The 24,174-nt window shown below is 42.4% G+C and overlaps 1 protein-coding gene across 1 annotated transcript; it reads right to left on the reverse strand.

The window, feature by feature from the left end:
- Window positions 1-340: 340 nt before the first annotated feature.
- Window positions 341-2,958, reverse strand: LOC109792008 (transcription factor MYC2). Its single transcript, XM_020351385.3, has one exon. It carries the CDS (start codon window positions 2,556-2,558, stop codon window positions 645-647), a length of 1,914 nt encoding a protein of 637 aa, XP_020206974.2. The 5' UTR covers window positions 2,559-2,958; the 3' UTR covers window positions 341-644.
- Window positions 2,959-24,174: the final 21,216 nt, after the last annotated feature.

A 24,174-nucleotide genomic window follows, 5' to 3' on the forward strand; every position in this document is an offset into this window, starting at 1 on the left:
AGGGTCCACCCACTCCACTCGGCCAGGTACACGATTCCGGTTAAGAAAGGACAAGAGATGAAATGCCCCACTGTTCCCCAGCACGTTTTCTTTGTCCTTTTGTTTGGGTTCCATTTCACCACACAAAAATCAAACACTTCCAGCGATAGATCAGACAACCAACACACATTTTGAGAACCCAATCACGAGATTCAGACCTAAAAATGCTTCATTCCGTAGCAGATATACCACAAGAAGCAGTGTGCTAAAACAGCTGAAAACACAAACGACTAACATGATCACACAGAACTGGCAAGAAATCAAGGATAATAAGCTTAAGCTTAAACAAATAGGCCGAAAATTCACCAAGTTCAGATCACATTTATGATAATGGATAAACATATATACAATCTAGACAGATACTATTAACACAAAAATAGTCCACTTCGACTTCATGAGAGCTGCTACAGTACCCCATTTCTTCCCTGAAGAAAAACCGTCCGCTAGCCCTAGCCCTAGCCCATTCAGCTTCCCAAATCAAATTACCTCAAAAATTTAATTAAGACTAAGCTACACCGAAAAAAGAAAAAAAAAGACTAACCAAAATAAGAAAAGAACACTAGTTTACATAGACAACTACAGCTACTGCTAGCAATGGTGCAGAATTATCTAGCATCCCCAACTTTGGACGACAGCGCCACTAGGAGCTGCTCCTGCGTGTAGAAGCGGTTTCCCATGTTGACCGTGGCTTGTTGAATCATCAATTCATTCACCACGGACACGCTGGCATGATGCACTTCCAGGTCCAGCTCCTTCAACGCCGCCATCAACCTCGCCGCCGGGTGGTTCTTCTTGCTGCATTGGATCCTAATCATGGCATCCCAACCAATGATTTTCACGTCTATATCCAAATCAACCAGCATGGCCGTGGTTTTATCGGCCTCGTTCTCAGGTGGAGGCGGAGGAGGTGGGTTTTTAGTTGTGACTGTGAGCTCGAGCTCCTTCTTTGCAGAATCCAATTGCTTCTCCAAATCCCCTTTCTCCGATTCCAGCCCATTGAGCTTGGACTTGAGCTCGTTTATGTAGGATATGGCGTCGCCCAAAAGCGACGCCTTGTCCATCTTCGACACGTTGGGAACCACCGCCCGAAGCGCGTAGAATCTTTGGTTCAGCTTTTCTCTCCTCTGCCTCTCCGCTTCCACGTGATTCAGCGGCTCCTCTCTGCCGTTCGCCGGCTTCCGCCCCCTCTTCCGAGGCCGTTTCTCCGGCTCCACCACTCTGCCGCCGTCTGGCTCTTTCACCACGGAAGCTTCCAGATCCGAATGATCGGAGTCGCCGCCTGTGGCGGCGGACTTCATATTGGAAGCTGGCAGGATGACGCCGGAAGTGAAGGAGAGCATTCCATCGTCAATGGTGCTCCTGGAAACGGTTGAGCTCCTCTTGTTCTTCTCCTCGACGGTAACAGCGGGGAACAAACTCTTCTTGCTCTCCCCGAAGCTCAGAATTTCACCGGATTCGGGTTTTAACGAACTCGAAAAGTTCAATTCCCTCGGGAAGAAACCCTTGTTGTTCTGCGACGGGTGCTGAGCGTTGCCGTGGGGGACGTGAACAACACTAGGGGCTTCGGTTAGCGTGCTGGAGCCCGGGGTTTCGAACTGCAACGCCTTGTTAACTGTTGCATTCGCTGAAGCGGGCGCCACCGCGGAGTCTCTGATTTCAACAGAGGAAGAAGGGTTGAGCCAGAGAGAGGAAGGGTCGTTCTCGCCCTGATCGGTGGCAACGCAGTTCAACGGCCACGACCCCGCGTCGGGGTTGCTGAAGTTGAACAAATCCCGCACTTTGTTCATCAGATCGGGGTTCTGGAAAATAACCTCCGTGGAGGCCAGCTCAACGACGCCGTTTGCGGACGGTATGCAAACCAGCGTCTGAAGCCCAAACACCTGCCCCTGCCGGGCCCGTTCGCAGGCCGATTCGGATAACCGGTCGGCCCCGGCGACCCACACGGGGCTGGAATTAAAGAAAGCCTGGCCCGGCAGGCCGGTGCCGTTGACAAACGACTGAGTCATGGAAACGAGAAAGAACCACTCCGTGTCGGTTACCTCCTCGTCGAGATCATCGGGCGAAGCAGAAGGACCAGAAATTAATGAATTGAGCTCGCGGAGAACTTTCTTGCGGTGGTCCTGCTCTGCGAGCGACGTCGTTTTGGGGGCCTTGCCTTTTCCTTTGTCCTCCTCGCCCTTGTAGTAACCGTCGCCCCAACCGAGGAGGGAAGCGCCGGAGGAGTAGTCGTAAGAAGACTGCCAGAAAATTGCGTAGGTCCAGCTCTCTCTAGCGCCTTCTATTAACGTCTGCAAGCGCTGTTGAAGGGTCTCCTGGTTGAGGAGGGACTGGGATTGGGACGGCGGAGGCGGCGGCGGGGCTCTGGTGGTGTCGGGCCCCGGAGTGGTGGTTGAGGCGGCGGATTGCGGCGGGGGCAGCCACAGGGAGGAGAGGTCGGTGGAGCTCATGAAGGCCTCCATGACGGAGGAGTTGTCGTCGGTCCAGAGATTCATGGTCGGCGGGGAGCGGTACTCCGTCATTCCATGCACCGTTTGGGGGAATTGGCTGAGAGTGAAGTCGTTAGTCGCGTTTTGGCGGCTGAAGAGGGAAGCGGAGTGGGGTGATGGGTTAGGTGGAGAGAAAGAGAGAGAGAGAGAGAGAGAGAGAGAGAGAGATAAGGTTAGTGAGTGGGGTGGATTTGGGTTTGGGATTTATGTGGAGTGCATTTGGGTTTCATTTTAGGTTTTGGAGGTGAAAACTGAAGAAAGTGCATGTGAGTGAAAAGTGCGAGGTTTCGAGGAAAAAGGGTACCGCGATTAAATCGGAGAGGCTGTGAAAAGACGGCTTCTAACCTAACTCCATCGGAGCAAAGGAGACAGGAAATAGGTGGCACGTGTGGACACGTGGCAGTGGCAGTCGTTCATTGGGTGCAGCATAAACTGTCTTCACTGCCATGGGAAAATAAGTGCATTCATGAAGCTCACTACATTCATCATTTAATCTTGCTTTTATTTTTTTGTTATTATGTAACTCCCGGTTGGTGTTCATTTTGTTTTTAATTCAAAGAGGATGGTGCTCTTTACTCTTTAGTACTTTAAACAACGAAGCCAGCCACGATTTTCTTAAGATATTTCGTTCTGTTTGGCAAGTAGAATATTTTTAAATTTCTGAGGGTTATACTTTTGGGAAAACGTATTTTTGTAAAGTGATAATTTTAAGAATGTTATTAATATATTTTTAAATAAATGTAAACATTATTATAATATGGTTCAAATTTTCTCACTTTTATTGTAACTTAAAATTCTGACGCCCTTCTACAAGAATGTTTTATTAGAAATATATTTTAAAAATTTTCTTAAAATATGAATTTTTCAAAATACTTTATAAAAATGTATTAAATACTATCTATGTAGTTATTTCTAAGATTCAACTTAGAACAATTAATTACTAATTTATATAAGATTAGATTCATATTATTTTATATATTAATTATTTTTTAACTAAAAATATCTATAATTAAAGTGTTGTATCTTAATTTGATAAAATGCATTAATTATATACTTTTTGAAAAGTATGTATTTTAATTGGTTAAAAGAAAAGAAATTATTAATTAGAAGAGAGAAATAGTGCACTATAATTGGATAAAAGATATACAAGGATTAATTAAAAGAAGTTGTATAAGAATAGTTATATATATATATAGAAAAAAATATTATTATCAACTAAATTAATTATTTTTTTCAATCATGATAAATTAAGTAATTGAGTCTTATATATAGAAATGGAGGTATTATAAAAATTAATATTCTCAACTTAAAATTTAAAAAAAATAAAATCTCCTATCACATATTGCTTGCCAATGAAGACCATGTGGCTTAACATACACCAAATATTCAACCAAACATTATTTCACATAGCATTATTTACAATCACAATCCTACATATATTACCTTATAATAAGGTCAGAAATAAGTCAAGTTATACTAAGTTAGTTACAATTCATTTTGACTTAGTAATATCTGACCCAACTCACAATTCAATTTAATAATAAATTTTAAATAAAATAATTATTTAATTTGTTTTGAAAGAAAAAATATAACTTCGAGTTCTTTTGGATACAAGTTTAGAAATATTTTTGAAAATTTCTTTATTAAAAATACTTTTTATTTCCATAAGAGAAACTCTCAAAAGTGTGACACCCTCCTACTCTAAAAGTACTATTATAAAACTTTTATTAAGAAAATATATTTAATTAAAATTTTATTATAAAAAGAGTAACTTAAATTCATTTCGTAAAAGAGTTTGCATGTTAAAAACTCTTCAAACAATTTAGTGAAATAAATAAAACAAGAGTTTATAAACGAAGACACAAACTGACCTTATACAAAACCTCTAGCATGAAATAATGTATTAAGACCTTTTTTAAACTCAAACCATAACTAAATAAAATACAAAAGTCCTCTAACTCCAATGTCACATATTATTAAAGAAAGATCCCAAAAAAACTACTAAAGCATTGGATGATAATTTCTAATTCAATTTATTTGTTTCTTTGAGAAGAATGAGCTAGGTTATCCCTTATATTTCAAATCTATGTGGAACCTAGTTATTTTTTTTTATAATGACTGAGCAAACACTATCAAGATGAGTGACATTCTAAGAAGTTTCCTAGAAAATATGCAAGTGATGACAAAATATGCTGAAAAGTCTTGTATTGATTTGTGGGAACAGTCGTTGATCCTAAAAATAGTTGGGCATCTCAAAAAGGGTTACTCATGAGAGGTTTAAATTGGTGAAAGATTCTAACTAAGGAAAAGTTGCGTAATGTCAAATTTGAGAGGTGTCACAACAACTACTTTAGGGGTAGTCTTCGATCTCACGGTGTCTATTGTAACGTAGCAAGTTGTTTTAGAAAGCCCAATATAGGTGATTTAGTAGCCCAGAACGGGCCATTCCCAATCTGGAACGGGCCGTTCCAAGCTATTAAATTGACCTGTAAATCGTAGTTGAGAACGGGCCGTTCTGGAGGGAGAACGGGCCGTTCTGGATGGAGAACGGGCCGTTCTAGATGAGTTCCAGAATGGGCCGTTCTGATTTTAGAACCGGCCGTTCTGCATGTGGTTTTTGCACATGACGAAGGGATACAGAACGGGTTATTCTGGATTCGGTACAGGCCGTTCTGGCCACTCCGAAATGTCTATAAATAGGGGTTGTGGGCCTTAAGGAGAATGTGAGTTTTTAGAGAGAAGTTTTAGAGAGAAGGTCTCTAGGTCTGTGAGCTCCTTTCTCTCCTAAATTTCTCTGTATGATTCCTTTTCTCCTCTAGATCACTAATGCCTTATGTCTTTTCATGAAATTCAGATTAGAAAGCTTGCTTTGGGAGGATTGAAGTTCCGGGTTGAACTTTGGAAGGGAATTCTATTTCGTCTTAGTTGTTGGCTATTTTGAGCCAATTTTCAAGTGAGGGAAGCTAGAATGTTTGTTGTTTAGGTTGCATGTGAGTTTAGAAACTCAATAGGTGCATGAATGTTGAGAATCCATGGAAGGATTGAAGAAAATCTCATTTTTTTTGGGGTTTTGAGAAAAAGCAGGATTTTGATGATTTTGATGCATAGGTTGGATGCATATGAGATTTAAGTTTATTTTGAGTCGTATGGAGCCTATGCATTGTGTTTTGTGTTTGCACGTGGCTGAGTTTATTAGTTTGGATGAGAGTTTTGAACTTTCTGACTAGGATTTAGGCTGGGCACGGGTTGAGCGCGTCAGGCGTGGAAGAGCTTAGAGCTCTTAGGTTGGTGTTAGGCCAGGCGCGAGCTGACTGCGCTGTGCGTGAATATATTTATAAATAAATGATTTAAATTGATGCTTATGCATGTTTAAAGTTAATGTTTTAGATCATGTATGTATGATATATGATGTATGGTGAAGTATGATTCATATGTTTGCTTTGTGATGATACGTATGAATGGTTGAATATGATATGACATGTGTATATGTTCATATGGGTATGTTTATTGATCATAATGGTGGGTAGACCATGTATGATGTATGATGCATTATTGCATGTGATGTCTTATGACATGTGTATGATTGTTGATCATGATGGTGGGCAGACCATATATGATGTATGATGCATGATTGCATGTGATGCCTTATGGCACGAGTCTAGCCTAGGACTTGAGGAGAGGAAAAAATATTTTCGAACTGGAAGAGCTCACATAGAGTCTCTTGAGAGTGGTGCTTGGATAGGCCACTGATATATGAGAGTGGTGCTGAGGTAGGCCACTGGGTTGGGTGAGTCTCTTCTAAGTCCTTAGCTAGTGTTGGAACGGGGTATGAGGTCGAGGGTTATTCCCTTAACCAAGTACTCGGGAAGGTGCGTGGATCCTTGCGGATAGTCGGTGGGCGAACTCCACAATTGACTTGGTTATGCATGTCAAGGTCGTGGTAAGCCCGTACCCAGTTGTGTTATACCTGACGGTGGATCTGGACTTCCAATTGTGTAAGTGATATCATCCGAGTAAACCCGAGTGAGGATTATATCCTATTTAGCTGTGACCGAGCGGGCGCATTGGGCGTGAAAACGGTTGGGGTGGTTTCGGTAGGATGGAATGTCACTTATACAACTCTATTGTTATGGAGATCTCCTAGGTGTATGCGTGACGACGCATTAGATGATTGATATGCATTGATATCTGTCATGAGATGCATTTATTGCATGATTATTAATATGATGAAGTGTGGTGTTTGACTTCATGATTGGTGGATTGTACTTTATGCATGAATAGTGTTGGATAGAGTGTATGGTGTGACTCTATGAATATGATTGATAGTTTGGATGATTGTGTAGTATAGATTATTGTTCTATACTTGTTTGATTGATTTTTTTTGAACTCTAGCTTACCCTTCTGTTTCCATGTGGATGGACTGCGATGATCATACTTGGTATGGAAGCAGGTCAGGGATAGCTTGGAGTAGAGGTGACCGCTGCGAGACGGGGAGTTTCAGCCTCGTGTTAGAGTTACCATTTTGGGTAACAGTTTTTGTCTGTGCTTGACCGGCACTAGGAAATATTTTGGGATGACTGTACATATATGGTATTTTATTTTGTATACAGAAACTTAATTATTTTGATCCTTATATTTATGCATGTATGATATGTGTTATCCAGTTTTATATTCTCTTAGTTAATTAGTTGTAATGCGATTCCACTAAGTGTAGTGACCATGGTGGGTCGTTACATCTATCACACATGAGTACATTAAGGTATATAACTAGTCATTATATATTTTTTTAAATTAATTTTTTTTAACATATTACATTATATATGTGAATATTAATTTATATATATATATATATATATATATATATTAAATTAAAAAAAAAAATTAATTCGTTATTAAGAAGTATTCTTTATTATATATAAGAACTAATCTCTTTTAAAAATTTAACAAATATCAAATAAATTAGCAACTATTTCAAATTTATATTTTATACATATAATAATTTAAATATATTTATTTATTTTATTAAAATATAACTTTTATTTTTTTAATAAAAAGAATTGTATGTGTCAAATAGTAATAGAGGCAAGTACCTCAACTCCCCCTCAATGTACATCGGTCTCTGTGTACAAGATTTGTCCACCAAGCTTTGGTGCCAGTCACCTAGAAAAAGGAAAGCTTAAGTGCAACATTGGCACTACTTTTTTCTTTCATTTGAACACATTTCGTGTCACGATGTGCCTTGGAATCTTTCATGCAAGCAAGATCTTTCAGATTTCCAACTTCTCTAGCCCCCCTGAGTATGAGGGTATAGCTCACCTAGAGGTGCTTTGTTGGTTGAAGAGCTTAACTTCGGTGATTTAATAAAAGTTGAGTTGAATTTAACTTAACTTTTCAAACTTAAAATTAACTAAATATGAGTTTAATTTAACTTGATATAATAAAAGTTGAGTTGAATATTAAACTTAATTTTTCAAACTTAAATTTGATTAAATATGAGTTTAATTTAACTTGATTAATATTTGAATACTTTTATTCTAAAAGTTCTTTTATTAAAATAGAAACTTGGTTGAATGATAGTAAATGTCTAATTTCTAAAATAGGTATAAATTTTATAATATAATGTTAGTGTTGTTTATTTAATTATTTTTAAGTATCTTTGAATTGATATATTATTATTGTTATTACTATTATTGTTATTATTATTAAAATGATGATAATAGTATAAATTAAATTATCATTAATGTTAAAATAATTTTATAATAATAATATTAAAATATTTTTGTCATTACATATCACCGTGCTTGCATAGGCCATCTTTTTCAATTCATATAGATTCATATATTCATTGCTAGCATGTCTAGAAGCTCACTACCAACATGGCATGCTACAAGGACTTTCATCCATGGGAGTCATTTCAAATTAATAATTTCAACTGAAAAGTAAAAGTCCATTAATCTCAAAACAAACGCAACCATATTGCTTTGATTGAAATGAATGTGAAGCTAAAAATACATTCAACACAATGCAAAAGAAGTCGGCCAAATAAATGGATTTAACATTTCGTGACTCATGAACGTTTGTTCAGGTATGCAAACACCAAATCAAACATATCCATGAGATTGCTTGTCAGCACATCACCCACGATCTCAGCAAAGCTCACGAGGATTTTTGGGAGTTTGGCGACATCCTACATAAATGTAACTTGTTACTGACTAGGTTACAAAATTTTGAAGCTAGTTTCTCTCCGAGGTCACCTAACCCAACTTCCCACAATCTAGCTTGGGTGATTGAGTTCAATGTTATGTCTAGTAACTTTAGACATATTACATCTGGTATCCTTTAACAAATTATAAATGATATGAGTTAAATATGTTTTTAACAACAAAAAATAAAATAAAATAAAATAAAATAATATATATATATATATATATATATATATATTTGTAAAAAAAACTAATTAATAAAAGTGTAAAATGGAAACTATAAGCAACTATATATCCAATAATAAACTAATAACTAAGAGAAATAACTTATTGTCATTAATTTGTTATATTTTATTTTTTATTTTTTGAGATAATTTGTTACATTTTATTAGTAGTGCACAAACTATATTTATGTCAGGTCTCTTTTACAATCATTCTGATTTGTTTGTTAGACTTTAAATATGGAGCCCACCCTTGCAATTTGTTTTACACTTCTATGAGACTAGGCTCGACAATGTATGTAGATGGTTTTTCCTAATTAGTTATGCACATAGGGTCTTGTTTGAACCCTACACCACCTCCATAAAACTTTAAGGATGGCTTCTTTAAAGTTTTACCAACAGTAAAAGGGGCTCCTTGCTTCGTGGATTTGATTCATGGGAACAGGATAACTTGGCTCTAAAGTTTTCTTTTTACTAGACTCGGACAACGTGCAAATATAATGTTTAGGAACCAAATACAATGTGTCTTAGGGAGCAAGAAAACTTAAAAATAATTAAGCAATTGCTCCCGCCCTTAAAAACAAAGGAGATCTTGAAAATCTTCGTCATGTTGAATGCTCCAACGAGAATGGAAAGTGTTCTTGCCGGAGATCGGTCGTAGGGACGATCTGCTGGCAAGATCGGTGAGCTTCCTTTGCTGGGTACGATTGCTGTTCCAAGTGGGGGTGGTACCTGCAAAAGATACTCCGATGCTAAAGTTAGTTTTTGTGGGTGTATGGGTCTCGTATAAGTAATGCACGTACCTTAGTGTGAATTAGGGTTTATCTGGGCCTTGGGCCCGAGATCAGTTATGACCTATTTGGATAGCGGGTCGACGTCGCCTAGCGCATGTCCGAGGTCACTTCGCGTTGTGATGCCGAGCTCGAGCTCGACATAGCGGTACGGATAGTACACTAGCCCCCCGAGCTCCGAAGACCATGGGTCGAGGAGTTAAGACCGAGCTCGACAAGGGATCGTAACTCTTCGCGTACGCCTATCTGTCGTGATGCCATGTATCATAACCGTCACTTCGTGTTTTGAAACGTGCGGGCGGCGTGTTAATGAGGGTGACGGTTATGTAATGATGGTCATACTTCATCACAATGGGGTCCCATTAATGCGTCGTCAGTGTTGTCCCCCATCTCTCCACGTGTCACGTCCGGTTTGAATTTTTGGTAAACCCCTTTTCTCTTTCTCTCGCGCCCTCTCCACTTCACTTTACTCCTTTCATTCCTTTTCTTTCTTATCTTGCTCTCGATGTTTCAACCCCCTCCGCCCACTCTTTGTCTTCTCTCCTCATCCTTATTCTTTTCCATCGTCGCCGTTACCGGAAATCGAGTCTCCGACGGCATTCAGGTCCCCGTATTTCCACTGTTCTGTCATTACCAAAGGAGTACCAGGTACTTCGTTCTCTCTGTCTTCTCTTCTCGTTCTTCCTTTTCACCTTCCTTCTTCCTTGAGTCTTTTTACCTTTTGATTGCTGGTGATAGCGGCCCCGCCCCCTCTGCTCCGGCCAAGGGCAAGGTCAAGGCGCACGGCAAGGCGGTGGCCGTCGAGACGGCCGTTGCTGAGAAGAAAAAGGGGGGGAACCAACCCAGGGAACCCTTCCCCGTCATCTCTGGCTACGAGTGGGTCAGGGGTGACGTCGGAGAGTTCTAGAGCGTCTTTAAGTCGTTCTTGGAGATCAATGCGATGTGGAAATCGCACAAGATCTGTCAATTGTCCATCTCTAAGCTCATTCGGCTTGAACCTTGTCAGCCCGGCGAGCGTGTATATATGGGGGGTACTTCCAATCCTCCTTTTTTCTATATGTACCAGTGTTTCTTTAGGGATTTAGGCATATGGCTTCCCTTTACCCAATTTGAATGCAATTTTTTGAATTTTGTCAACTTGGCTCATTGCCAGTTGCACCCCAATAGTTGGGGTTTTTTGAGGGCTTTTCAAGTCCTGTGCTCGACCCTAGGGATAGGGTTGTCTCTGCCTGTTTTCCTTCATTTTTATCAACTGAAATTGGGCGTACCTCCTTATGGTTGGGTGTCTTTGAATGGGAGTAAGGTTGGGGGCTTTCTCTTTACTCCCAGTCTTACAAGAATTTCAAACAAGAGTTCTTCCGGGTTCTGCCCAAGGAGGTCGACCCACTAGAAGATGAGGTGTTCCATTTCGGCAGATTGCCGAGGTTCCCACTCTACTAGTAGCAGGCTCCGGTCAAGTTTAACGGGTCAGCCAACCTTCAATTGATGACCTCGGACGCTGCTGCCATTAAAGACCTAGAAGCGCTTCCTCGTCCCTTGGATTGCAAGCTCGTTTTGTCGCTTGCTAACTCGGCGTACAAGGAAAGGGGTCTAGAGAGTGAGTATCTCGTCTTTTTTAGTTGTCAGGGTTCGTAAAATTTTCTTTTACTGATGTATTTGGCTTTTGTACTTGCAGGCATAATGGGAAGGAGCAAGTGGCGCGAGTTGAAGTCTCGGTACAACGTTGCCGAGATCGAGGTCCCTGAGCCTCACGAGGAAGAGATTGCCCCCTTGGAGACCCGTAGAAAGAGAAAGAGGGGGGAGAAGGAGGTCGGGGGGACCTCTGCTCCTCGAGATGCGGAGGAGGTGACTTCAAAGGCTGTTGATGCCGACGCAGTCAACCTCACTGGGAGTCCTCCACCTGAGGGAGTTTCCCAAGTGGCTACTGAGGAGGTTGCCCATGCTTCCGAGGTTTGTGCCTTTCCTTGTGATTTTACTTCTATACTTCCTGTCTTCTTGTTTTGTGGCTTAGGAAAAAAATTTTGTTTTTTGTTGTGTGCAGGCGGGGCCTGAGCCGACTGCCACTAAGGTCCGAGCAGAATCGAGCTCAGGAACGCCAGGCCTGAATTCCTCTGTTGCTGCGCAGGTGGCGCCTGCTTCCACTCCCGCCGAGGTCCGCGGAGAGGGACCAAGCTCCAAGGTCCCAACGCCTAACCCTGCAGCCACTACGCTGCCATCTCCCCCTTCGAAGGAGGCCCCCAAGAGTAAATACATCGCTCAACGCTTCGACAAGGATCGCCCTTTGTCAAGGTTGGATCACGTGAGTGCGTCGTCAGATGTGGACTCGTTATGGAGTTCGGGGGTGACCGCGGAGACCTTCTACCCCAGGGGTTCGCTGCGCTCGGCGAATCAGGCATTGATCGAGAAGGTCAGGCCAATAGAGGGCCTTGACTCTGCCGAGGTCTTTATGTAGAGGGCGATGGCTATTGTGGACCACTGGAAGCATAGGTGGTCCAAGCAGCAGGGAGACCTTGAGAAGATGAAGGGTCGAGTCCAGCCTCTAGAGGAGGAGAATCGGGCGTTGGGGGCCGCCTTGGGCGAGGCCAAGAGGCAGAACGAGGTCGAGCTTCAGGCCACATGGAAGGATCTTGAAAGGGTTCAGAAGTCTTTGGAGATCGCCTTGAGGGCCAACAAAGTCTACGCAGCTCAGGTTGGCAAGCTTCAAGAGCTCTCCTCTTTCTCCCGGGGTAGAGTGCGTTCCCTTAAAGATGAGGTCTCGGCGTTGAAGGTCGAATTGGGGCAAGCTGCTGAGAAGTGTCTCTGTGACGAGGTGCTTCTTAGTGGCAAGGAAGAGGAGGTCACAGCTCTGAAGGTGGACCTTGACAAGATGGCCGACGCTAAGGCAGGGCTGGAGAGGAGGCTCTTCGAGACTGAGCAAGCTGTTCTGTTCGAACATAAGAAAGGCTTCCTCAAGGCAACTCGTCAGGCATGGTTGCTTGCACCCGGAGTCGACCTCTCCGCTATGCATGTGGAGAAAGAGGTGCACTTTGGGCGGCTGGTGAAGGAAGACGACCTCCCAGACAGCTCGAGTGAGAATGCCTTCGCCTAGGCTGGTTTTGTAATAATTTGGCTTATTTTTCTTATTTGCTTTTTTAGATTCATGTTTTGAACCTATAAACCTGTTGTGTAAATATTATTTTCCTGAGTTTTTCATCTTGCGCTCTCGATGGTTCTATTTTGACCTTTTGTTTTTGCGCTCGAATCCGAATTTGGTTTTAGGCTTAGCTTTAGCCCGTTTCTGTGGTTTGAAAACATGTTTAAACTTGGCTTAGTTTAAAGTGATTTGCCTCCAGGTTCGAATTCGACCTCAGCATAGGATAGGATAATTCGTACTAAGGTTCGAACTCGACCTTGGCTTAAGATAAAACAATTCATACTAAGGTTCGAACTCGACCTCGGCATAAGATGAAACAATTCATACTAAGGTTCGAACTCGATCTCGGTGTAAGATAAAATAATTTGTGCTAAGGTTCGAACTCGACCTCGGGTAAGATAGAACGATTCATACTAAGGTTCGAACTCGACCTCGGTGTAAGATAAAATAATTCGTGCTAAGGTTCGAACTCGACCTCGGGTAAGATAGAACGGTTCATACTAAGGTTTGAACTTGACCTTGGTGTAAGATAAAATAATTCATACTAAGGTTCAAACTCGACCTCAGTGTAAGATAGAACGATTCATACTAAGGTTCGAACTCGACCTCGGTGTAAGATAAAATAATTCGTGCTAAGGTTCAAACTCGACCTTAGTGTAAGATAAAGTATTTTATGATAAAACAGTGTGAAATTAAGAAGCTATGAATAGAATGAGTCATTTTATTAATGACGTGGTGTGCCTCGTTAAAAACCCTCTCAGCCAAAACCCATTTTTCTGTTTTTTGGGACAAAAGACTGAGTCGGGAAAAGAGTGCACAACTCATTTGTACAAATTTAACTGAAATAGAACTTGAGATGCGTGGCATTCCAAGTTCGCGGGATGGCTTTGTCGCTGAGTTCTTCTAGTCGGTATGCCCCATTTTTTAAGTCTTCTATAACTTGAAATGGGTCATCCCAGTTGGGTGCAAGTTTCCCCTCTGATGGGTCTCTTCGTGCTTCGCCTAGTAGTCGCCACACCAAGTCTCTGACCCAGAAAGATCGAGGTCAGACTCGCGTGTTGTATCTTCTAGAGGCTCGAAGCTTGCAGGTCTCTTCACGAATCCGGGCTTCTTCCTTGAGCTTGTCAATGAGGTCGAGGTTGACCGTTGTCTCTTGGGCGTTTTGCTCACTGTCGAAGACATGATGTCGATGAGACGTCTCGCCGACCTCCACTAGGATCATGGCATCGGCTCCATAGGTTAGCTTGTACGGCGTTTCCTGAGTTGTCGATTAGGGGGTACAATGGTACGCCTAGAGGATGCTGGGAAGCTCGTCGACCCATTGTCCCTTGGCGCTTCCTAGCCGCTTCTTGAGCTCTCGTAGTATCACCTTGTTTGCAGCTTCAGCTTGGCCATTGGTCTGTGGATGTTCCACCGAGGTCGGGAGGTGCTTGACTCCAAGTTCGCGGAGGAAGTCCTCGAAACTCTATGCAATGAACTGTCGGCCGTTATTGGTGACAAGGGAATGTGGAATGCCAAACCTGCATACGATGCTCTTTCAGGTGAACTTCTGTACGTTCTCAGTGGTGATCTTGGCGAGTGGGCATGCCTCGATCCACTTGGTGAAGTAGTTGATTGCCACTATGAGGAATTTGAGCTGACTCTTCGCGGGGGGAAATGGTCCGAGGATGTCCATTCCCCACTGGGCGAAAGGCCACGACGACATCATCTGGTGGAGGGCTTCGAGTGGTTGTCGATGTGCATTGCCGAACTGCTGGCATTCCGTGCATCTTTGTACGTAGGCTTGGCAGTCTTCCTTCAGTGTGGGCCAGTAATACCCAGCTTAGAGTACCCTGGTCGCCATCGAGCGTGCTCTGGAGTGCATACCACATATCCCTCGATGGATCTCCTCGATGACATAAGTGGCTTGAGGCTCTGTTAAGCATTTGAGCAATGGGGTGGAGATGCCGCGTTTGAACAGTTCGTCTCCGACAATGACGAACTTAGCTAACCTTACCCTGATCTTCTGAGCTTCACCTTTATCTTCGGGTAGAATTCCTTGCTTTAGGTAGTTCCAAATATTTTTCATCCATTCTCGGTTTGTGTTGTCACTGGTGTTGATGACCTTGTCGTCCAGACTAGGCGAGTTCAGTGTTTCCTGTATGATGGTCCGATGTTGCCCGGGGCGCTTCGTGCTGGCGAGCTTGGACAGGAGGTCGGCTCTTGCATTTTGCTCGCGGGGTACATGGTGGATTGTGAACTCTTCGAAGGAGGAGATCTGTTGGGAGGCTACATGGAAGTACCTCTACAGTAAGGTGTCCTTGGTCTGATATGCCTCGTTGAGCTGCTCCACCATGAGCTTTGAATCGCTGTTGCAACTCACTCTCCGCGCTCTGAAGTTGTGAGCCAACCTTAGCCTTGCGAGAAGTGCCTCATACTCTGCTTGGTTGTTGGTCACTTTGAAGCCAAACTTCATAGATTTCTCTAAGGTGACCTTATTATGCCCTTCCAAGATAATACCTGCACCACTACCCTTAGAGTTGGAGGACCCATCAACATGTAAAGTCCATACCCGTTGTTCGTTGGCTGATGTTGGCGTCAGTTCGGCCATAAAGTCTGCCAGGCACTAAGCTTTCAGGGGGCGTGACTTTCATATTTGATGCCAAACTCGGACAGTTCTACTGACCATGCTATCATCCGTCCGGCAAGCTCTGGCTTTCTCAAGATTTGCTTGATTGGGTAGTCGGTTTTGACGACCACCTGGTGGCTTTGAAAATAAGGTCAGAGGCACCGAGCTGCAGTGACAAGTGCTAGTGCGAGCTTCTCAATCATCTGATACCATTTTTCTGTGTCCTGGAGAACTTAGCTGATGAAGTAGATCGGCATCTACACTTTCTGGTGCTCTTGTACTATGACTGTGCTGATTGCGCCTTCTGCCACGGCTAGGTAGAGGAGGAGGTCGGTGTAGTGATCCAGCCTCTGGAGGACTGGCGGAGTCGTGAGGAAGACTTTGAAGTTCTTGAAAGCCTCTTCGCACTGGTCCGTCCACTTGAAGTTCTTCGGCTTTCGTAGCAGGGTGAAGATGGGCCCTGCTTTCTCTGCCAACTTGGGGATAAAACGTGAAAGAGAAACTAACCTTCCTGCTAGGCGCTGGACATCTTTCACAGTCTGGGGGCTCTGCATCTGGATGATGGCTTTGCATTTCTCCGGGTTGGCCTCAATGCCCCTGTTGGTGATCATGAAGCCAAGGAATTTACCTCCCTGGACGCCGAAGACACACTTCTCTGGGTTGAGGCGCATGTTGTGTTTTCTGATCTGATTGAACACCTCGGCCAGGTAGGCAGCATGACCTTCGGCGGAAGTGGTTTTGACCACCATGTCATCAATGTAGACCTCCATATTCCGCCTAATCTATTGGTGGAAAACCTTATCCATCAGTCGTTGGTAAGTGGCCCCTACATTTTTGAGACCGAATGGCATCACTCGGTAACAAAAATTGGCGTGGTCAGTGATGAACGACGTGTGCACTTCGTCTGGTGGGTACATCATGATCTGGTTGTACCCAGAGTAAGCATCTAGAAAGCTGAGGAGGGCGTGCTCGGATGCTCCATCGACCAGCCTGTCGATGCTCGGCAAGGGGTACGAGTCCTTGGGGCATGCTTTGTTCAGGTCGGTGTAGTCGACGCACGTACGCCACTTCCCCGAGCTCTTCTTCACCAGTACAACGTTTGCCAGCCACGTGGTGTATCTGACTTCGTGGATGAAGCCTGAGTTTAGTAGCTTTTGTGTCTCGGCGATGATGGCTTCTCGTCTCTCACCGCCGACCTTCCATTTCCTATGGGCCACTGGTTTTGCCTCCTTGTGGATTTCCAACCTGTGACAGATGAATTTAGCGTCTATACTTGGCATATCGGCGCTTGACCATGCAAAAAGGTCGACGTTCTTGGAGATTTCGGCTTCAAGTTGCTGCCGTAATTTCGGGTTTAGCTGCCTGCTTATTTTTGTGCACTATCCAGGGAATTTGTCGACCTGAAGATCATCAAGCTCATCAATGGGACTCGGTCGTTCATCATGAGATTTTGACCTTGGATCCAGGTCAGTGATATCGATTTGGGTGATATGAGCCACTATAGGGGGTTCATTTTTGCAGCGCTGCTCGAGTGTGAACTCGCTCTCCTGCAAAACCAACTAGGGGTTCTGTGTGAGGTTGGATGAGGGAGTGAGGGATGCTAACTTGAGGAACGTCGACCAGTATAGGACGTCAGCCGAACTACCTTGGTCGTTCAGCGTCTTGTGGACCTCCCATTTGGCGACCTCCACAACGATGACCATTGGGTCATGTTGATTTGGACAGATGCCAGTGTAGTTGTCGTCGATAAAGGTGATTGGTGGTGAGCTTTGGTGCGAGGCCGAGGTAGCGGAGTGGACATTGTCGATGCTGCGCAGGTGTCTTTTTCGCGCCGAGCTGCTAGAGCCTCCCCCTACGAAGCCACCTGTAGTTGTGTTGATAACTCCCCGCAAGGGAGCTGACCCTGTTTCTTGACTTACCTCGGCCTGCACTGCGCCACCAGCGTTTTGTTGGGATCTAGAGGGTTGGTCTATGCGAGTGCCTGAACCGCGACTTCGCCCTCATCCTCGTCCGTTGTAGCCTCCTCGGTGACCTTGCTGTCGCTGGACGTATTGCCCAAGGTGTCCCGCCTGGACGAGTTCCTCTATACGATCTCTAAGTGTGCGGCATTCTTCGGTTGTGTGACCATGGTTTCTATGGTACCGATAATGCTTGGATTTGTCCGCACTGTTGGGACTGTGTCCAGGGGGTGGCAGGGTAAGCAGGTTACTATTGCTGGCTACCTCCAGGATGTGTACTCAGGGCACATTCAGGGGGGTGTAGAAGTCGTACCTTCCCCCTTTATTTGTCCGAGCAGCCTTCTTAAACTGACTATCATTGATGACCTTAACCTTGTCTTTGTGACCGTGGTCTGACTTTGCTTGTGATTTTCCATGAACCTGGTCACGAAAAACATAGTGCTCTTCCATCTGGATGTAGCCTGCAGCTCGGGCACAGATTTTGTCCATGTCGGGAGGAGTTCGCCGACACAGGCTGTCGATGAATGGTCCTGGCTTGAGTTCCATGAGCATGGCGTGCAGGGCGACCTCGGGATTCAGGTTTTGAATTTTCACTGAGATGCTGGCAAAGCGCTCCATGAACGTCCTCAGTGGTTCGTCATCGCCTTGTCTGAGACTGGCCAGGGCGGCTGATGTAATGTGATAAGGTCAGCTTGTTGCATACTGTGCCGTAAACCGTCTGACCAGGGTGTCGAAGCTGTCGATTGATCCCGCTGGCAGTTGGGTATACCAGGTGAATGCTTCCCCCTTGAGCGAGGTCGGAAAAACCCTACATAGAATAGCATCATCATTAGTGTATAGGTTTACCTGTGTAACGTATAGGTCGATGTGCTCGTTCGGGTCAGCAGAGCCGTCATAACGGTCGATGTTGAGAGGCTTCCATCCAAAAGGGAGGGGCGTCTCCATAATGCCATCCACGAAAGGGTGGAGGCGGATGCTTGCCCTATGTCCTGGATCCTGGGCGGACGCATTACTGACTTCATGGGCCGGCCTATTCGTTGGCGCGTGTGACCGATGTGTGGCAGGCCTGGGAGTCGGCGCCCTAGGTGCAGTCAGTGGTTGAGAAACCGAGTGTCCCTCTTCCTCGTGTTGGTTACTCGGTTGAGGGGGTTGATCAGAAGGGTGCCGAGGGAGTTAGGCGCGAATACGCTCATTCTCGGCGCGTAGCGCTGCTAGGTTAGTTTCATTCGCGGCACGCAGCGTTGCGAGGTCGGTTTCGTGCTTGGAACGAATGCTCTGCAGGTCGACGGCGTGTTGCTGCCGCATCTGTTCGACCTTTTCGATCAGTCTTCTCAATGTTGCTTCGCTGTCCATGCTAGTTGCGCGATCTAGGTCGTCTATTGCTCGTCTACTATGGCTTCGGGTGAAAACCATAAGCGCGGCCGATAAGAGTTGTCTTGATCGGCCCCACGGTGGGCGCCAAATGTTCTTACCAGAGATCGGTCGTAGGGACGATCTGCTGGCAAGATCGGTGAGCCTCCTTCGCTGGGTACGGTTGCTGTTCCAAGTGAGGGTGGTACTTGTAAAAGAGACTCCGATGCTAAAGTTAGTTTTTGTGGGTGTATGGGTCTCGTATAAGTAATGCACGTACCTTAGTGTGAATTCGGGTTTATCTGGGCCTTGGGCCCGAGATCAGTTATGACCTATTTGGATAGCAGGTCGATGTCACCTAGCGCATGTCCGAGACCACTTCGCGTTGTGATGCCGAGCTCGAACTCGGCATAGCGATACTAATAGTACAGAAAGTAAGTGTTTCTTTAGGTTACATGTACTTTGTATTTGGGTATTAAGAGTGTTGAACATTTAGTATACTATTTTGTTACTCACTTGTGTTTTTCTTGTTTCATAATTCATGGCTTAAAGATTCAAATTTGATTCAAAGTATTCGAGGGTCACTACTACCTAAGGATTCGGCCCCTAAGGAAACCCTTCTATTATTGCTACCAAGAACCCAACAGTCAAAAACCCTACAATCGAGGACCCTTCAGCCATGAACTTTTCAAGAACCCCTTGTAGAAATCCTCTAATCCAACCCAGTCCTAATACCAGGCTGACCACTGCTTCCCCAGCTCATGTGCCTCATAAGATTAAAAAGAGGTATTGTGAAAAAAGACCAAAAGGTTCTCGTCATAAAAAATTGAGACCCAATGAAGATACCTCCACCATTGATAGAGACATTTTTCGATAAGGGTTTTGACCCTTTGTCAATTATGGACCTCACCACCCTCTCCCTGGCCAACCAGGAAGCTCTGAAAAAACAAGTCTAGAAGTGGTGCTAGCAACTTTTTGTGACTTACAAGCCCTGTCATGGGTTATTGTTCAATGTCTCAAGGTTGAATTGTGCAATGTTAGTGTTAATCCTAATGATGTCAACAAATTGAAAGTTGAGTTAGAGGAGAATTGAGAAAGTCTTCAAGAGACACCGAAGACTAATGAAGAATTAACTTGGGAGGTCACCAAGTTACAAAGTCAAGATGGTGAACTCCATAACCGGGAACACTAGTCTTCAACATCTCGAGGAGATTAATAAAAAAATTGGTTGCTATAAAGAAAAGCTTGAAAATTCATCTATTAGAGATGACTAAATCTCAAGATAAGGAGAAGGCCCTAAAAGAAATAATGGAGGTGGCCAAGAAGAAGGCTAAGCTCCACATATACAAACAAAATGTTATTAGATTTAACAAGGTCATCTGACAAGTCGCCCACTTTTATAACTTGGAGGATTTATCTATATTTAACATAGATAAGGATGTCTTCCAAGGAGAAATGGTTGATATGGTGAACTTGTCAAATGGGTATATGTTTGACATTATTGTTGACGCACCGAATATTCAAGAGGAGCAAGTCGAGAAGGTCCAAGTGGAAGTGGTAGAGGAGGAGTTGGCTGAAGTGGTGAATGAGCTGATTGATTAGATTTTAGTAGGGGCTAGTAGTGCTCATCTATTTTTATTTTTTTTGCTAATGAAACCTTGCACATTTTAATTAATGAACTTTGCCTTTTAGTTTCAAATATTCATGTTTACTTATTTCAACATCACATTCCAAAAGTTGTTTTTGTTTGGCCGAGAAATTATACTCATTCAAGGCACCAAAAATTTATACTTGGGTTTTATTTTTACTTGGCCAAAAGCTTTTACTCAGTTAAGGTGCTAATATTTTTTACTCAGGTTTATTTTTACTTGGTTAAGAGCTTTTACTCGACCAAGGTTTTCTTCATACCAAGATTTTATACTTGGGTTTTATTTTACTTGGTCGAAAGCTTTTACTCAGCCAAGATGCCAAGATTTTATACTTGGGTTTATTTTTACTTGGCCAAGAACTTATGCTTAGCCAAGGTTTCCTCAGGACAAGAATCTTCTGCATCAAACTAGGACATCGTATGTAGAAGTAGTAAACACTTTATTAATGATATCAGTGTGTCTTGTTAAAACCTCCCTAGCCAAAATCCTTCCTTTTTAACGGGACAAAAGACCGATGGTAGGAAAGAGTATATCACCTTATTACAATGTAGATATTAACTATAATAAAACTTTAAATAAGATGGTTTCCAAGTCCTTAGAATCCCTTGACTAGATAGATAGTCAAGTTTGTATGCTTCATTATTCAAACTTCAAGTAAATCTAAAGGGTCCATCCCAATTTTACGAGAAATTCCCTTCTATTGTGTCCTTCCTAGCTTCACTTTGAACTTGCAATACCAAGTCTCCGCCTCTAAACTCCTTTTTGACTAATTGAGAAGCCTATCTTCGACTTGATCTTCTATGACTAGCTCATCGTTATCTAGCAATAGGGTAATTAGTCTTGACTACTATGTAATGGCTTAGGATAGAAGGCTTTAATCTTTTTGTTGTTGTTACCAAAGCCAAAAGCTAGAATGACCATCTTTTGATACCTTTGCTCGACACCTTGTAATACTCAACTAATGTGGTAGATAGGTATTTTCCCTCCTTCTTTCTATTAGATAATGATAGTGTTAATATATTCATCTAGAGTAGATAAATATAAGAGGATTGGAAGCTCTTGGTTGGGCTTTGCTAAATTCAAACCTTGGAAAGTGACTTCACACTCAAGTGTCCACTCAAATGCTTTCTTATTTTTTAATAAAGTGAACATGGGTTTTACCTTTTTGGACAAACAAGGCAAGAATTGGGATAGAGAGGCTAGTCGTCCTGTGAGTCATTGGACTTCCTTTAGGTTAGCCAGGCTCTTCATGTTGATGATTGACTAGCACTTATCAAGGCATTTATCAATATTAGCTTTGATGCCTCTTGCGGTTAACATGAAGTTTAAAAAGTTTCCTCCACCTACACTAAATACACATTTTTCAGAGTTTAGACACATATACTTTCTTATCTCAAAAAATACTTCAACAAGGTCAGACATGTGCTCGACCACACTGTTGTCCACATACACTTCCAAATTTCTTTAAATTTGTCATTGGAAGACCTTATCCACAAGTCGCCAATATGTAGCATCTACTTTCTTAAGTCCAAAGGGCATCACATGATAAAAAAAGTTAGTCTCTTAAGTGATGAAGGGTGTTTTTACCTTATTAGGAGGATACATCAGAATCTAATTATAATCTGAGTAGGCATCCCAAAACTCAATATTTGGTGTCTGGTTGCCCCATCCACAAGTCTATAAATACTAGGAAAAAGGATAAGTATCCTTGGGACAAGGCTTGTTCAGTTATGTATAGTCCATACAGATCCTCCACTTACCATTATTCTTCTTGACCAAAATCACATTGGATAGCCAAGTTCTGTATCAAACTTCATATATGAACCTAACTTTCATCAGATTTGACACCTCAACCTTCACAGCCACCCTTCTTTCTTCACCAATCTTCCACTTCTTCTAGGCTATCGATTGTGCATTGCAACAAATAGGAAAATAATGGTAATGGAAAGATGGATCAATGCATGGTATGTCAGATGTTGACCATTGATAATGATGTTGAATGTTAGCAAATAAAACTAGTTTCCCCTAGAATTTTTGTAACATAGGGAACCTAGGTCAGAATCCGAAATCACAAACAATAGAATACAAATCCTGACTTCCAAGTTAGCTAGGGGATTTTTATCAAACACTTTATGTGCAAAAATTATAAACTGAAAATTAAACTCAAGAATCACAAATTTGAGAATTCAATCGGATAAAACATTGATTCAAGTTTTGATTATTGAAATATAAAAAATATATAATCCGAATTCTAACATTTAATATTTAATTCAAATTAAAGAATGAAGAACACAATCGTGCGTTATAAAAGTCATACGAAGACAAATTTGTTTCGTATTGAATCCAATTTAGTGTTCTAAAATTAATTTGAGTTAATCCTATTCTTCAATTAATCAAAACAAAATTCATAATCATGAATTTAATTCAAAATTAATTGAAGAATGGAGAAGATGAGAGGAATTCAGATTTGAGAGGATTTTACCGCATAATTGAAAACTTGAATTGATTAAGAAAAATTAGTTACGCATCTCCATCATTATCTATGTGAAAATTTGTTTGGAGAGAAGATGAAGAGTCTTTGCAAAACTTAAGAGGAATTTGTGAGAGAGAAGAGAAGAGAGTTGAGAGAAAATGAGAGAAGCTTCTTGAGCAAGAAATCTCAAATCTGAAAAATGAATTAAAAGTGTCTAAGTTCAATGTAATTACACCTACATATAGACAACTAAATGGGCCTAAGTATAACTAAACAAGGATCGGTCCACTAATTAAGTCCTAATACACTAATTACAAGTCATTAAGGTTTAAACTACAAAAAACAAAATACAACTACACTGGGCTGCAACTTTGTACTACCTTTTCGGACCTCTTCCTATATGAATTGGCTCTAAACTTTAACAAAGAAGTTATAAGACTCTCTCTAAGCTTTCCAAAGGTACCAAGAATGTCCTAATTTGAGTTCAGGAGCTCCAGATATGGTTTACACAAAACAAAGTGTTCAAGTGTATAAAAACATGAAAATTGAGTAAAATTTACCACAATCATCAAATGATGCCACTATCATAAATTGAAGTCAAAACACCAATATAAGATACATACCAAAGTCAAAAAGGCCAAATAAATGCATACAAAGTTGCTTCCCAAAATGCACTATCAACCATGCAAACAAGTTAGTATTGTCCTTTAGAATGTTGAGCAATGAAGTTTTGCCCTTCAGGTTCATTTGTGTACCAATGTTAGTACATTGTCCCTCTGTTTTTCACAACTAAAATTTTTTAGTCTCTTTAGTCAGTTTCATCCAAGCTTCGTCACTAACCCTTGGGTCTAATTCCACCAAGTTTACCTATTTCTCACTTGTCGATGAGGTATGCTTGTCATCCCGAGTGAGTTGATGTTCAACTTCAACCTAACTTACCAAGGGAGTTATCTTCAACCTAGTTGTGTATCACTCCCTTGTCGTCTTCTAATTGATATGTACTGTCATTATCCTCCAAAATAAGGAAACTTTATAGCCAAATAAGGCATGGAAAATATAGCCACTAATTCATTAAGAGAAGGGTATCCCAACAAAGCGTTATAAAAGGTGTTGGCATTGATCACTATGTACTTTATATTGATCATTCACTTCATCTTGTCACCATCATCGAAGATAGATAATAGATTAGCATAGCCCTTCGTATCGACCCTTTCCCCTAAGAAGCTGACCAATTGATCATTGTAAGGCTTGATGCTGGACTCG

This window comes from Cajanus cajan, chromosome 5, assembly GCF_000230855.2.
Source record: "Cajanus cajan strain Asha chromosome 5, NIPB_CcT2T_4, whole genome shotgun sequence".
Lineage (NCBI taxonomy): Eukaryota > Viridiplantae > Streptophyta > Magnoliopsida > Fabales > Fabaceae > Cajanus > Cajanus cajan.